Source organism: Haliaeetus albicilla, chromosome 28 (assembly GCF_947461875.1).
Source record: "Haliaeetus albicilla chromosome 28, bHalAlb1.1, whole genome shotgun sequence".
Taxonomy (NCBI): Eukaryota; Metazoa; Chordata; class Aves; order Accipitriformes; family Accipitridae; genus Haliaeetus; species Haliaeetus albicilla.
Genome location: NC_091510.1, coordinates 14,477,608 through 14,493,005, shown reverse-complemented (window position 1 = coordinate 14,493,005; position 15,398 = coordinate 14,477,608). Strand labels below are relative to the sequence as shown.

The window sequence follows — 15,398 nt, the reverse complement described above, 5'->3', positions numbered from 1 at the left end:
AGGCTAAAAGAAAAGGGATTATACTTTCGTGTAATTTGTTGCCTGTGAAATATTGCAAGTCTGCAGGTGATCTGGATGGTGCTGAATAAGTATATACTGTATTATCCAGGGAACAAACACACATTTTTTGTAACTATACATAATCAAGAAAAATCCCAATATTGATACTTCTAACTCCACAAGTTCTAAAAGCCAAGTGGAGCGGGGTGGGGGGGGGGGAGAAGGGGAAGAGGAGGAGACCAAGCTCCGAGGTCTGCACGGAGTCTTACACCAGCTCCCCTCGAGGGATGAAGTGATGATGCTGGTTTTGCCTTCCCATCAGGTCATCCACTCGCTCCATGTCAGTGGGAGATTGCCTGGGTCCTCTGGATTGGTTCTCCACTGGTCCGGAGCCATGGTGGAGGCTAACCAAATTGTACTGGGCTGTGCCTGGTCATGGGGGTATAAGAGTGTGTGGTGCATTAACTACCCTAGGCAAGAACAGAGACTTCAGTAAATATTTTATATCAAGTGTAATTTATTAGCAGTATGAAGCAAAGTCAACATCACTGCATTAAAAACTCATTATACCCTGTAAACAGACCTCCCAGTGCTGTAAGTCATAATGCCAACTTCGCGTTTCTCTTAAAAACAAACTCTTACTGAACAGTAAAGGAAACAGTCATAGCAGCATTTTCTTCCTTGTATAACCTGTCGTGGAACAGTCCATATCACTAAAGGCATCTATCTCTTACTGAAAGAGATAGAGCAGATAAACAACATAAGCAAAAAATTCCGTATTAATAAAAGACAGACAAATATTTAAAATCCTTACCATTTAATATATGCTACAAAGTTTCTTTTAAAAGTAAAATGACTTACACGATTTTACAAATACACTGGATTCAGGTCTGTAGCAGAAGCATGTTCTAAGACAATCAACAGTACAGGGTAAGTACATACACACTGAATAACAGACATTGTGCTCTGCAACTGCTCTGTAAGACCTACGGTAAATACACATTTAATAGTTAATAGTATGAAGAACATATATTTCCATATAAAATATTAACTGCTTTTGAATATTTTCAAAAACAAGACTTTTAATTTTTTTATTATCTCATCTTCTTTTTTTGAATCCATAATTGAACACTTGCAATTTTAGCAGCAAGAATATTATGTGGCCAAGAAACAAGCTCACCACATAATCAGTAATAGCACTTTACAGTACAGTTGACAGTCCATTCACAAGACAGTTTGCAAACGTTAAAGCATTTATACACTTGATAAACATTTCTTCTGTAGAAGTTCCAATGTCCATCCGACTGCAGCAGTAGCACATACATACATTCCATATGGCAGATATCAGTATTACAGCATTAAACCCACCTTTAGATATATATGCGAAATCCACGTGTAGTTTCAGTATGGTACCTTCTTTATAAATCATTTTTGGGAAGCTCACAATACATTCATATACAGTAAGGGTCCAGCAATCTCTAGACTTTTGCCAAACCGTCCACAATCCTTCCAGAAGTTGGCCTCAAAGCCGCTCTTCCCACTGCAGTAAACTCCTTGAAGAAGCTGCTGGTAGGTAATGAAAGAAATTACCTCAAGAGACTGACATTTGGTTTTACCTCCTCGGCTTCACTGGACAGCTTCTGCAGAAAGTCTGCTTTCATACAGACTCAGCGCGTGGTGCACAAATTCATACTGTTCGCTGGTCTGAACCATTCCACCCCTGAAAAGGAAATACAGCGGAATGAAATCTTATTTCTTAAGAATGCAACAACTCCAGCCCCTGCCAAACCCACGACCACCAGATAATACAAGCCCTTTTCTCAATTTCTGACTTAGAGTTTGCTTGAGTAAGTGGGAGATTTGCCTGAGCAGAAGTATTCTTCATAACTTACACTATCCAGCATGTGCCCAGCATGAACCACCATTCCCGGTTCCTTCAGGGTAAGAACTAGAGAGGAAAACATCTGGCATCTACATTGTTAAAACCTACATTTCAAATTCAACAAATTCAAAGAGAATTTCGCTCAGTCACTTGGGCAAGGAAGGCCAGATACATGGATGCAGCAATACAAGTGATGGCGCAAGGGAGTAGTCAGAATCTGGCCTTTCATTTTTGTCCTTTACTAAAAATGCAACCTTTGGTGACCCTCCGATCGCCTGTGCAGAGACCAGCTCTTCCTGTCCTCTTTCTAACGCCTACAGCGCATCCTGTCTGAACAGCAGCCACCTAAGAAATTTTACAGCAGTGACTCATTTCAGCACCAACAATACAAAAAAGTTTAACTTGACCATAAAAAGGACTAGTTACGGCCAGCTTGGATTAGAAGCCTACATTTAATACATTCACCTGACAGCAATCCCTTTGTCAGATCTAAGTACGAGGATCAGGTCCCACACCTCCCGCGACAGTTGCAGAGTGGTGGGAATGGGATGATGTCCTACAGGAGGTAGGTGTGATATCTAGTAAGAGTGGTACCATTCGGCTCTGAAATTAAACTGAGCCTCTTTCTGACACTACTAAGGTCTTCCAGGTCTCACTTCTCATGGAGTGAAGCCTCAAGTTTACTTAATTCCGCTTTTATTATCTCATCTGCCAGGGTGTTCAGAGATACCTGCTCTGCTTGAAGAACCAAGCCCCCAGTTCATCCTCAGCATACCCTGGAGCAGCTAGTTACCTCTGGGGGGATGAAAGACTAAATGGCCTTGGTGGGAAGGAAGACATTAAGATGTGTATTGTATTTGGCTTCAGCTAGATCTTCATTGAAACAAGCAAATTTGTGAGGGATTTGGATCCAGAGCAATGTCGAAGACAGGTATCTTAGAGGAGAAGGTCTGACAAACCCCCATGTGATCCCTTCAGACACCCTAGCAAAAAAAAAGGGTCTACTGATACACAATGCTATGTGGAAAAATGCTAAAACTGCCTCAGCAAGTATTGTCCTTTAGTATTAGAGAACGTTGTCTACAACCACAGGGTCCTTTTATTTTCCTCAGTGCTACTGGATGGTTAAATGGCTGTGGCAGGAAAAACATAATTAAAACAAAACCTACTTCTTTAAGCAAGTGACCAGCTGTCTGTGCTCCTCCAGTGAGCTCAGGCAACTGTCAAACACCTTTTAGCGTGCTGCGTGTCTATTACGATATGCTATTCCTAGGAATTCAATCACAGGTCCTTAAACGGTCCCATCCGGTGCAGAACGCAGCAGCCTCTTAGCTTTGCCAGCAAAGACATCCACAAATTCATAACTCTTGGCTGCCTGCTGCCCTCAGCTGCTCTCCTCTGTGCCTGTCCCCTGCCTGGAGATCCAGCGAAGAGTCTCAAGGTGATGGGAGGGCTTTGCTCCGCTCCTTTGCGCTGCCCAGCCTCCTTCCTTCCTCCTCGCCGCTGCGTCCTGCCCTGCCCAACGCAACCCTGTCCCAGCCAGCTTCCCCATCGACGTTCCCCCAAGATGTTCTCGAAGGGAGCACGTTTCCCGGGTTAGATCCGCTGTGTGGAAGGGAACATATCCAGGGAGACGGGCTTGGCAGGAAGGGAAGGTTAAAACAAGTTTGGCTGCGCTGGGCTGTTTGCGGGGGTGATTCTTGCTCCTTCCTTTTCGGTGCTGAAGAAACGTACAAAATTCCCAAGAAAGCATGCGTAAGACTGGCTGGGGCTGAGCCCAGCACTACCGCATCTGCCCTGTGTTAGCAAGCATAACCGAGATGTTATGATGCTTCTCAACCCTGTATGGGCAAACCAATGCACGTGCCTGTCAGCTTAGGGGCACCTGAGCCTTATACTGAGGTTCAGACAACTTGGCCTTGTCAGTGCTATCATCCACGGGATTCACAGAACCATAGCATTGCCGAATGGTTTGGGTTGGAAGGGACCTTAAAGATCACCTAGTTCCAACCCCCCTGCCATGGGCAGGGACACCTTCCACTAGACCAGGTCGCCCAAAGCCCCATCCAACCTGGCCTTGAACACTGCCAGGGATGGGGCAGCCACAGCTTCTCTGGGCAACCTGTTCCAGTGCCTCACCACCCTCACAGTGAAGAACTTCTTCCCTGCATCTAATCTAAATCTACCCTCTTTCAGTTTAAAACTGTTACCCCTTGTCCTATCACTACAGGCCCTGAAAAAAAGGCTTTCTCCATCTTTCTTGTAAGACCCCTTTATATATTGAAAGGTGGTAAAAAGGTCTCCCCGGAGCCTTCTCTTCTCCAGACTGAAGAACTCCAGCTCTCTCAGACTTTCTTCACAGGAGAGGTGCTCCAGCCCCCTGATCATCTTCGTGGCCCTCCTCTGGATTTGTTCCAACAGGTCCAAGTCCTTCTTGTACTGGGGACCCCAGAGCTGAACGCAGTATTGCAGGTGGGGTCTCACCAGAGCGGAGTAGAGGGGGAGAATCCCCTCCCTCAACCTGCTGGCCACGCTTCTTCTTATGCAGCCCAGGATACGGTTGGCTTCCTGGGCTGCGAGTGCACATCGCCGGCTCACGTCAGATTTTTCACCTACAAATACCCCCAAGCCCTTCTCCCCTTTGTTCTTGTGCAAAGCTCACGTTTAATAGCAAGGAATCATCTGTGACCCTGAGACATCAGTTAATGCAAAAGGCTGCGTGGAAGAGCGTTTCAGGAGGAAATCTGCTCAAGGAGGGAGGTTTCCTCTCCCGCGTCCCTCGTGCCCAGAAGGGATGAACCCACGGCTACGGCACCTCCGTACGGGTGTGCCGCCTCCGTCCCCTGCCAGCCCACGCTGCCAGCTCCGCTGCGAGCTGCTGGGCTCTTTGCTTTTTCTGGAGTCTCTGGGGCAGTGCTCAGAAGAATGAGCCCCTGGTATCCTGAGGGCTCGGGGACCGTGACCAGCTCTGCCTGGGAAGGGGCCTTTACCCTGCCCTCCGGCTTGCTGCGAGTGCAGCTGGATGCGGTCTGCTCCAGAGTGAATGTGATGCAGGGTTTGGGATTTTTTTTTTTTTTTAACCTGAGGCGATTAGTCAAAACACTTAAACAATGAATTGACGCACACTGGAAACTCTTTTCATCCTGTCTAAGGAGCCAAGAGCAAAGTTATCAGACGTCATTCCAAGAATGTGCCTTTAAGGTTAAGAATGTGCAAAGTTTCTCGATTTCACAGTAAGTTTTGAAGATGCCTCACATCAAACGTTTCCTGTTTCTGTTGCAAAGCATAAAAAATGAACTGGGAAAAAAAGTAAGCTGAGCAGATCTGTGGGTCTGTCTTTCTATGAATCCACACAGAGCACAGCTGTACCTCTGTCCTGGGTCAAGATTCTGAGTGGATGGTCCATTTCCTCATGTTAGCTCAGCACCGACAATTACTGTCAGATCCGTTCACCCCTTAACTTACACTGAGCAGCCAAGAAGAAAGTGGCACCTGGACATACCTTACCTAGGAGCAGCTCTCTCCTGTCTCATTCCCTGTTGGAGCTCTATTTTAAACTGTTTCCAGAGGGGCTACACAGGCAGTTAAACTATTTTTCAGCATAACTTTTTGCCACCATCTGCAATTTGTCTGGATGCTTGTTTGGTTCTCACTGAGCGTGCTGGGCATGTTTTGGTAAATCCCTACAGCATTACTGTGAGTCCCTCAAGTGCAGCTCTTTTCTCCTATTGCTTGATTCACTTTGGTAGAAATGTGGCCATGGACCCATGTAACAATAAGTTCACACACTGGTGGATACCATCGAGTGTGTTCGTTCCATCAGTAGGTCTGTGTTTGGATGGTGCAGCTCTGAGCATGAGCAAGCCTGGCTGGGAACGTAGTGGAGATGCGGAATCAGGGATGAAATATTCAGTGTACCTCTGAGGCAGGTTTCTAGCTCCCAGGTGGTCATATAAAACCCTCCTTTTCTGCTGAACTCTCTTTTTTTCTGTTTTGTAAAGGCAATCTGATGTACAAAGAGTAAATTTGAGCTCAGCTGCTGGCCAGCATCATGAAGAAGACAGCCTCATCGCTGTCCCTGCTCTGCTCCTGGTTGAACCCCACTGCTAATGTTGGCCACGCTGATAAGTGAGGTGCAACGCAGCTATGGCCAGAGCCAGCTGCTGCAGCCAAGTCTGGTGGACATTAAATTCATTTTGCTTGCTGCATGCCACGTGTAATGACTATCTCCCAAGCCGCCTGCCAATAACCACCAAGTCAGGACTGGGTCGTCAGGGGAAGCTGGTCTCATGGAGCATTGTCCACATAACAGCGGTACTCGGCCACTTTATGAACCCACCATCTGGCTGGGCTGGCAGTGGCTACTAGTAGCCTTAGGGGCTGCTGAGCTCTGCCTTAGCAATCCTTGCTATACACTGACTGTCAGGTGAGTGAGATCCATTCTGCAGTATGGCCAATTAGAAAAAGAAAAGAAAAAGAGGTTTTGATTACTAAGATTTGCCCAGAAAAATGTCTTTAAAAAATTAAACCACAGATATACTTTTTGTCTTGGGCAATGCCTGAGAATATGAAGAGCTGAGGCACCTTAAGCAAGATCTTTGGAGTCTATTTATATAATCTGAAACTCGAAAAAATACAGAAATGCGCGAATCACAAGACTTAACAATTTTTCTAACAAGCTTTGTGTCACCGAGATTGCTGTTATGAATGTTTGTATTTAGGTCAGATTTCCATTCTCTTTCCAAGTTTATCTAAGATACTAATACATATAAAAAAGTTCATTAGTCAGATACACTTGACGAAACTGTGTTGTCAGTTATAATGCTGAAAATTTGGATTATTTTTTCGATGGCTGAAATAAGGACTTAAAAAATGATGTAGCTGAGACCAGAGTTTGCTTCCACTTCTCTACAATAGAGTGTAAAAGTAGTAAGAAAAAGGTTATCTTATAATAGAAATACTAAAATGCAAGAGAACACTAGAAACCTTTTTCAATAAGGTGAACAGATAATCAGAATGGAGTGTTGGAAATTTGGAATTGATAATTTAAAACAGAGTAAGCATTTTTTCCCTCAGCTCTTCCATCTTTTTTGTTGCTGAGATTTTTAGGTCAGGAACTCCCCTTGGAGAATTTTACACTCCGAGTGGCTCATGTTGCCCAGTAAGGTTCACATTACAATCTCTAGTATGATGAAGGCACGTGGGAGGGGAAGGCAGAGGAGATGATCCATAAACATGGTCAGCTATATAGATTCTGGTCCTTCTGCAGGTTGTGGTTCCAGTACCTTTCAGAGCTCTTCAGAACGCAAAAGTCCTGTATTGTCCCTTTGACCTAAGCTCTTCTGTAGCATTTGCACTCGTATGGGTTGTTTCCGTTTAAAGAAGAAATGCATATCAGAAGCAGTTAAGGTAATTGCAAGGAGATTATATGACCTGGTACCTACAGCAGGAGAGGAACGAGACTTCTCTATTCTTGGTGCAACCCTGTTTATTTACTTTACACAAAATCCTGTTTCCCCAAGCAGAATAAGAAAGAAAAGTACAACCAAACCAACAGCTTCCATTGTGCACAATACCCACATCTTCCTTTCCAACACAAATCTCTCTTCGGCCATGGTTTCACAAAACAAAGCATTCTGCAACAATGCTGGCTTACAGCGTTCCTGCTCCCAAGCTGTGAATTCAGTCAGGGAATTGATCTGGCTTAAGGAAATTCTGCAACAAATGCCTTGCTATTTTCTTAAGCTGGGTAAGTTTGCCAACTCAGTTCAAAAGGACCCCCAGCACAGCCGAGGGAATGCCAACAGCGCTGGATTTGGCTCTCTCCGCTCCATAAAGAAACTACACACTGAATGAGCCTGACGTCCCTGTCAACCCAGGCTCAAAGACAATCCCTTGCCTCCAGATTGCCCCGTGTCTCTTGTGCCCTAGTGGGACGCTGCAGACAGCAGAAAGCTCCAGGAGGGGAAAAGAGGAGTGCCCAGTGCCCAGCAACTGCAGGGTTGCCGTCTCAGGAGAATTTCATTCAGTGAAGTCTCTCACAGTTTCACCCAGAAAACAGTTTTCCTTATTCAGGATCTAAATACAAACGTTACTTTGAATATTCAGCTAATGCTGTCGTAAGAGTCAGCAAAAGTGATGGCAGCCATTTCATGTAAAGCAACATTCAACTGTGAAAAGGTTTTCAGAATCATTACTGATTCATTATTGATCATTCCTGAATCATTTCAGTAATGATTTCAGAATCATTGATTGATTTTCAGAATCATTGACTGATTTATGGTTCTTCTGGAACTCACCGATCCACTCGTAGCTGGCAGACGATGCTCAATGCATCTACAACTCCCTCTTCCTTCAACTGCTGACAACCAATGGCCGTGGCAATAAAACATCCAGTTCTTCCTATACCAGCACTGAAAAGAAAGCAAAATTTAATAGGGGAATGGAGTTCACAGATCAAAGGAGTTAAATGGAAAACACTAAAGAGATATGAAAACAGTAAAGGTACGAAACATGGAATTGCTAGAACCCACAGTTCCTGGGTGCATGACTAGCAAGGGTAACTTCTCAGCTCACTTTCTTAGAGAGAAATGAAAGGGTGCACTGTTCCAGCAGTCCAGTTGTTGTGGGTAATTTGTGAGGCTTACACGTTTCCAGTTTGCCCACAAGTGTATGGTAAGAAAAACAATCTCCATTAGCACCACGAAGTCCAAATGTTCTCTGGCACAGTCCAAGCAAATGAAGGAGATATGCACTGAGATGGGGGAAAAGCCCACCCAAAGGCAAAAGTCAGTGGGGCTTTACGTTTGAAGCCCTCAAAGTATACAGGGGTTCTGCTAACCATATCTCTAACCATGAAGGTAAAAAGGACATAGAACCCTGCTGATGAAGTTAACTCCCTCTCCTGTGATTCTGCAGGAGGAGAAGGATTTGGTGCTGTAACTCTCCAGGTTTTCTTGATGCCTGCTTGGAAACGGCCATTTTGGCATTATTTTTACTCCCTTGGCCTCCAACACTTTTGATAATCTCTGCCCCACTCTGTTTCTTGCTTAAGTAATGTGGAATTCAATGCAGCTCATCCCTTTCATGCTGCATGGCAGGAAAATGTGAGGAAAATAGTTAAAACATGAAGTCAGGGGTCCAGATCGCCACGCCTGGCTTTATAGTAAATACTTAACCATTCGGTGCCTTGCTTTCTTCATCTCTGCTATGGGCATGAATGCTACCTGCCTAATAAGAGCACTGCAAGAGTTATTTATATTGATGCCAGGAAGAACACATTGAGTGTCTCAGATGGAAGCTTGATATATCTGAATGCAAAGTGTTACCATGAGTATGTCCACTTGCTACAGCTGAATTAAATCACAGTCTACTCACCACAGAATGAAAGATGGGAGTGCTGTAGAGACTCAAGAGCCCTCCCATCTGGAAGTGAAAATTTCCAAGAGGACTCAGCAATATTAAATATATGAGGATGTCTAAGCCAGCCATGAGGGGATAATGAAATGTAAAACTGGCAGCGTAAGAAAGGATCGAGTGAGATGAAGATCCTGAGTTGACAGCCTGTCTCCTTGGACATCAATATCTATGGGATAAATCCATCCAAAAGGAGAAGGCCATAGTTTATAAAGAGGGATTTGGAGAAGGCAATCTAATGCATACCATCATTCTCTTCCTCAAATATTTTGAAAACCTTGAAAGCGGGGCTAACAAGTTTAAATAATTCAGATGTAAGTGAAGTTGGCTATAATGAAGGGTTCTTTTTTCCCTATTTTTGGGGGTGGATTAAATGTTCTTGGACAAGTTCTTAATATGTATTAAATAAAGACTAAAGACTAGGGTTTTCTAATGTATTTTCTTCCTCAGCTCAGGCGTGCTGGTCCTATCTTATTACACAGCTTTATTTCAGACAGTGCAAGATAAAAAATTCATTGTTCTTCACTTGCCTGACATTTCCTTCCTGGTGTATCCAGAAAATATGGAGAGCTACTTTCTACTTACTCTGAAGTATTTTCAAGCACCCAAACACAGTGTATATATATATATATATATATATATTTCTATTATTTACATATATTTCTATCATATATATATTTCTATTTTTCCCTTCTTTTTTAGGAGTTTAAGGTGTAGTAGCTCATTGGTAACGATTGTGGTCTGTTAATTGGGAGTGTGGAATATTGGACTGTTAGGATTCGGGGATTAAGAGATGCAGGCAGTATGCTTTTTATAGAACATGTTCATGCACTAGCTGATGAGGAACGAAAAGCAAAAAAATTCCAGCAGTAACTATAACAGTGTCAAGTTTCTGAGCATGAAAATTTTATTCCTTATTCTCATTTAAGAAACTCTTGCAAGTCCTCCAATATGCCAAATTGCTGGTTCTTCTGGGAAGTAGAAAATGGCATTGTGGTCCAGATTCTCAGTCAGCTTGGTTTCACTGACTAAATGGGGCTAAATTAGTTTTACATTTGCAGAATATAATTCTGTGTTCTAATTCTTCCTTATTGATTCAATTTAAATAAAAAAAAAATCTTTTCCCTCTGTATTTGAAATCACTCAATTAAAACTTGTATTTGATCCCAAACCACCTAGTTGCCATTAAACCCAAACTTATTTTGATGTACTAACTACATGTCCAAAGGACAGATTAAGGAGATATTTTCCATATTTACCAGAGGCTTTTGATGAGTGACATGAGAGGAAACATATACCCTTCCAGTGAATGCCACTATAAAGATTAGTAAGAATTTAAAACTTTCTTCCTTTGGAAACCTGTGTCCTTGGTGTGTGTGTGTAATCAGATCTGCTGATTTCAAGGAACAAAACAAATGTTTACTCTTTTTCCTATTCTTTTGCAGAATAGGAACTACTTTGCTAAAAGAAGTCAAGTCCTTCTTATATCCTGAATCCTCAATGGGCTCATGGGTGAAGTGTGTAAGACAGCACCGTACGCTGACAGGCTATGAGAAGACATGTACAAAAACCTTTTTTTTGCACTAGTGCCATAATTCCCAATATTCAGAGATTATTAAAGCATTTCTACTTCAGATTCAGGATCATTGTTTGAGTGTGCACTGTAATGGTCCTTTGGAAATACCTGAGAATTGTGCAGCTGTATCTGAGGTCCAAGTTAAAAAGTGTGCACAGGCTCTGTAAGACCTGGATGACCTCAACTGCAACTCAGACTAAAAGGGAAGAAACTATCTGACTAGAAAATGGAGCACGAGTGAGTTCACCCATTTTGTAGACCATCGTGCAGCAAGCATATAGACAGCTGAGTTGTCACTGAAGAACTATTAATTTTAATCACAACTGAGATGACATCTGGGTCTTTAATAATGAATAAATTCCTGCTCATGATTATGGATCTTACTGTCATATCACTCACCTCAGAAAGACACCTCGTTCTTCTGCAGACCTTCATTACTGAAGATCCTTACTAGAAAAATGGGACTCCCAATAGCCATCCACAGATTTGTGGATTTTTTAGGGAAACTACAATTCCTGATAAAAACAGCTGCATAAAATTTGGGAAAGTTCCCTATTCATCACATTCTGGTTTTGAAAAATGATGGGTGGTTCAAATCTGGCTTCCATTTCTCTAAATCTCCTAAATATGGAGTTGAAAAGAAGTGGTTCAAGATGAAAAGTTCTGGTTTGATGTACTTCTAGGGAAAAAAGGAGTACTATCCCAACTGTGGGAGATGTATCATCACAGTTATGAGACAAAGCAAGTAAGGAAACACTGATTTTAATTTTTTGTTTTCTGTTTTTCTTTACCTACTTCTTTCCACCAATACAACAAATCCAATACTACTTCCTACCACTTCAATTGCAACATGGGGCAATGAATCAATATAAAGCAATAAAATGGAATTTAATTAGAATTATTAGAAGGACATTCTCTGGTTCATTACAATTTGTGTGAATAACGCTCTGCTCTTGAGTACTAACACTTTGCCCTTGAGTATCAAACCAACTGCCCTTGTGAAAACATTCACAAATTTTAGTCTCCAAATCTGTACGTGATGCCAGCTGTTCAAAATTGACTTGCTTTACAACATTTTAGCCAATCAGTCACAGGGCATGGCATCTGACTTAGGTATGTAATTATGTAACAAGACTAAAAAGAAAACAAATCATGAATAAGAAACAGAAGCTAACTAATTTTTCTAGCTGGTCTTTCAAAACCAGAGCTCATTAGCAGAAATGGAGAAAAGTTCAGAAATGATTTGCTAGCAACAAGGGAATTCTCTCTAGAACTCAAATCTTCAAATATGAACTGAAAAAGTCAATTAGCATGAAGAGGATCTGGGGGATTTTACTCTTCCCCAAATACGTCCTTTGTTTAGGAGGAGGCCTGTTTGATGCGATTCGCTGTGGCCTTGCTTTGGGCAGTCATTTAAGAGAAGGATTGCTAATTACCTGCAGTGCACGATGACGGGCCCTCTGCCCGGTGATTCCACCCTGTCCTCTTCTACATCCAGCATGAGCTGCAGCAGGGGCTGAGCGCTGTCGGGGGTTTTGTGGTCTGGCCAGGACGTGTACCAGTAGTGTTTCACACTCCGGGACTGACTCCCTTGCTGAAAATAACATGAAGATTTTATAAGCACACTTGTGGTGAACAGTTCTTTTTATATCTCTCAATGTTATGGTAAAAAGACAGTAAAAACGTTAAGAGAGATTTAACAAATTTTTTTTTATTAGACTCGGAGGACGCAATGGCAGGGAACAGGCGTGCTCCCAGGGACCCAACTGTAAGAAGGGTTTGTGCACCTGAAACTTGGCTGTTTTTTCCAGCTGTGTAAGTTCTGCTCTGTCCATCCGACTACTGACTTGCTGACTGTGTTGTCAGTTGGGAATTGTCAGAGGTCTGTCTTAGATCAGTGGTAAGATCTAGAGAGATTAGCTTGACTGGGCTTCTGAATCTCTAAATTATTATATATTTCTGCTACCTTTTAAGGACATTACCATATGGATCTGATACTAAAATTACAAGAGTATTGAAGTTAAAGGTGCAGAAGAACTGCCCTTCTAGGTTAATCAAACATCCCAGTTTGTCCAGTTATTCTCTCCCACAGAGGCTGCTACCGCTTACTTCAACAAGCAAAGGGGCTAAATATGGGCTAGAGTAATTAGTGTTGGGCAATATGACTTCTGCCCACTTCTTACTGCCTGCGCTGAAACACCAAACAAATTTCCCCAGTTCATTACTTACTGTAATGCTCTGTCAGGAGCAGCAGATGATGCAATCCGATAGCACGTAAGTGTAATATGGGAAGTAACTTAGAAGAGGAACCTCTGCCTTATTTTACACAGTTACTATTTAGTCAGAACCATGAAAGCTTAAAACTTTCCTTATATACTCCTTATATTTTTAGATTCTCCAATGGGCTATAGCACACAACACGAGCAGCGTATCTTTTTCAGAATGATGCTATGCTAGCTCTTTCATTAACTAAAATCCCTTTACATCGCCTTGGCAATGCTAAAAAGGCCTCAAAGCAAATGTAATTCAAGAGAGTGAAACTTGCACTCTTTTTTGAAGCCTTTTTTATTGCCACAGTGATACAAAGCAGCAATACGATAAGTTTGGTCTCGATCATACCTTGCAGCTGTGAGCTTCATAGCTCAGTTACCCCTCCTGTAAAAATTTATGCCCTTTAAAAAACCCACTTTATTTAACATTAAAAAAATAAAGCATTAGGAACCATGCTTCTCAGATGCAGATTGTTACCTTTATTGTAAGCTGACGGACAGTATAGTTCTCGCATTCTTGCACACTGTTAACAAGGACTTCAACCTTCCCATAGATTCCTCTTTTTTCTGGCCAATAAAGCACGCATTTCTGGAAAGCAAGCATCAGTGTCATCAACAAACTGGGTCCTGGGGCCATATTCCTATCTCATTTTTACACAGAACGTATTTGTCCGGAAAGTTCAGGTGAATTCAACCGAGGTGTTATTCATGTCAGAAGCATTCCTAAATAAGATATTGCAGTGTTCTTAATGAATGATTTAGGCCTGATTTTCAGGATCTGAGTTTTCCAAATATGGATCTCTATCACTGAATGCTTTGAACAGCTGTTTTTATTCTTAGAAGCTCAATGAAGTTCAGTTAAAGGGATTATTTTCCACATTCAAAATAAAAGATTTTTTTTCTAGAACATTCTCTAATTCATAGAATTAAATTTATAAAGTTTATTCTTTCCAAATGGGATTTCCTTCTGAGCAAGAGATTCAGAATTTGTCCTCTCCTCACAAGAGTTTCTATCCTCTTTAGTCTCCTGAGCCCTGATACAACAAAGCATGTAAATGTGCCCTTAGATCTTACTGAACTCAAGGGGACTTAATGTGCATGTTAAAGTATTTTGCAGAATCTGAGCTGTCTACTATATAACTTACTTGAAATGAACGTCAAAAAAATCCATCAGTCTTGCTAGAGCTGCACAAAATTATATACAGAATTCTTAATGAATCAGTAGTGTTATACTATTTCAGCAATGTATCTGACAAGCATCTACTAAAAGGGAGAAGAAGAAATAGCATTTACAATATAAACCATTTTATTTTTCCCCTGCAATAGTTTGCTTATCTTCAAGTCAACTGCAACTTCATATTCATTTCTATTAAATTATCTCTATAGTCTACCTGAAAGCAAACAGCCCTGTTGTATAAATACTTCTCTAAAAATAGATGCTTATTACCTTAAGAGTGTAAGGTGTTTGAAAGCCACTTTTTCTGAAATAATGCTGGCCAGTCTGACTTGTTCATGAAATAAAAGAACCCCCAACAATTAAAGAAAACCTCCTTTTTAATATTCAATGCACAGGTACAAAAACACCAAGAGAACAGCCAGTTCTACAATAATAGGAGTCCCAGAAAGAACTTGTTTGTATTTCCTCACAAACTCGTGCTGAACAAACTGGTATATATTTAGACAGTAGCATACATTATGCAGCAAAATGAAACAATCCCTTTAATACAATTAATTGCCATAAAGCATAACTCCCAGTAAATCCTGCTAAAAATGATCCAGAAAAAATGCCAGTGAAATGCAAGGCTTTACCACCAGGTGTGATCTTTAAGCTGCTACTCTACTTGATAACCCAAGAGCTGATTGAACCGAATCATCTCTGTTGCATAAATACTTTTCTAAAAATAGATGCTCATTACCTTAATAGTGTAAGGTGTGTGAAAGCCACATTTTCTGAAATAATGCTGGCCAATCTGACTGGTATCGTTCAAATCCTGTCTTTTGCAGAATTACTCGAACATCCTAAATTTGCTGTCTCCCCGAAGACATCAAGAATGGCAATAAAATACTCAGAAATTTGTACGAAAAAAGTGTTCACAAGTTCCACAGTCCCCCCCATGTGACACATAGAGCTACTATCATCTGCCAGATCTGCAATTCATGCCCCTCCCTGGGAGTGTAGTTTTCAGTGCTAATATGGGAAAAAGAAAAGTCTAAATACACAATTGTACCCTGACAATCAACAATAGTTGAGTCA

General features: G+C 41.8%; 1 protein-coding gene across 4 annotated transcripts in view; it reads right to left on the bottom strand.

The window, feature by feature from the left end:
* Window positions 1-497: 497 nt before the first annotated feature.
* The window catches only part of PTPRR (protein tyrosine phosphatase receptor type R), a 154,497-nt gene continuing 139,596 nt past the window's right edge, over window positions 498-15,398 (bottom strand). For all 4 annotated transcript variants that reach the window (XM_069773772.1, XM_069773773.1, XM_069773774.1 and 1 more), the window contains 4 exons: window positions 13,623-13,733; window positions 12,311-12,468; window positions 8,182-8,295; window positions 498-1,720 (listed from right to left, as the gene is read on the bottom strand). In XM_069773772.1, the coding sequence (XP_069629873.1) occupies window positions 1,627-1,720; window positions 8,182-8,295; window positions 12,311-12,468; window positions 13,623-13,733 (477 nt within the window). In that variant the 3' untranslated portion in view covers window positions 498-1,626. The remainder of the gene's footprint in view (window positions 1,721-8,181; window positions 8,296-12,310; window positions 12,469-13,622; window positions 13,734-15,398) is intronic.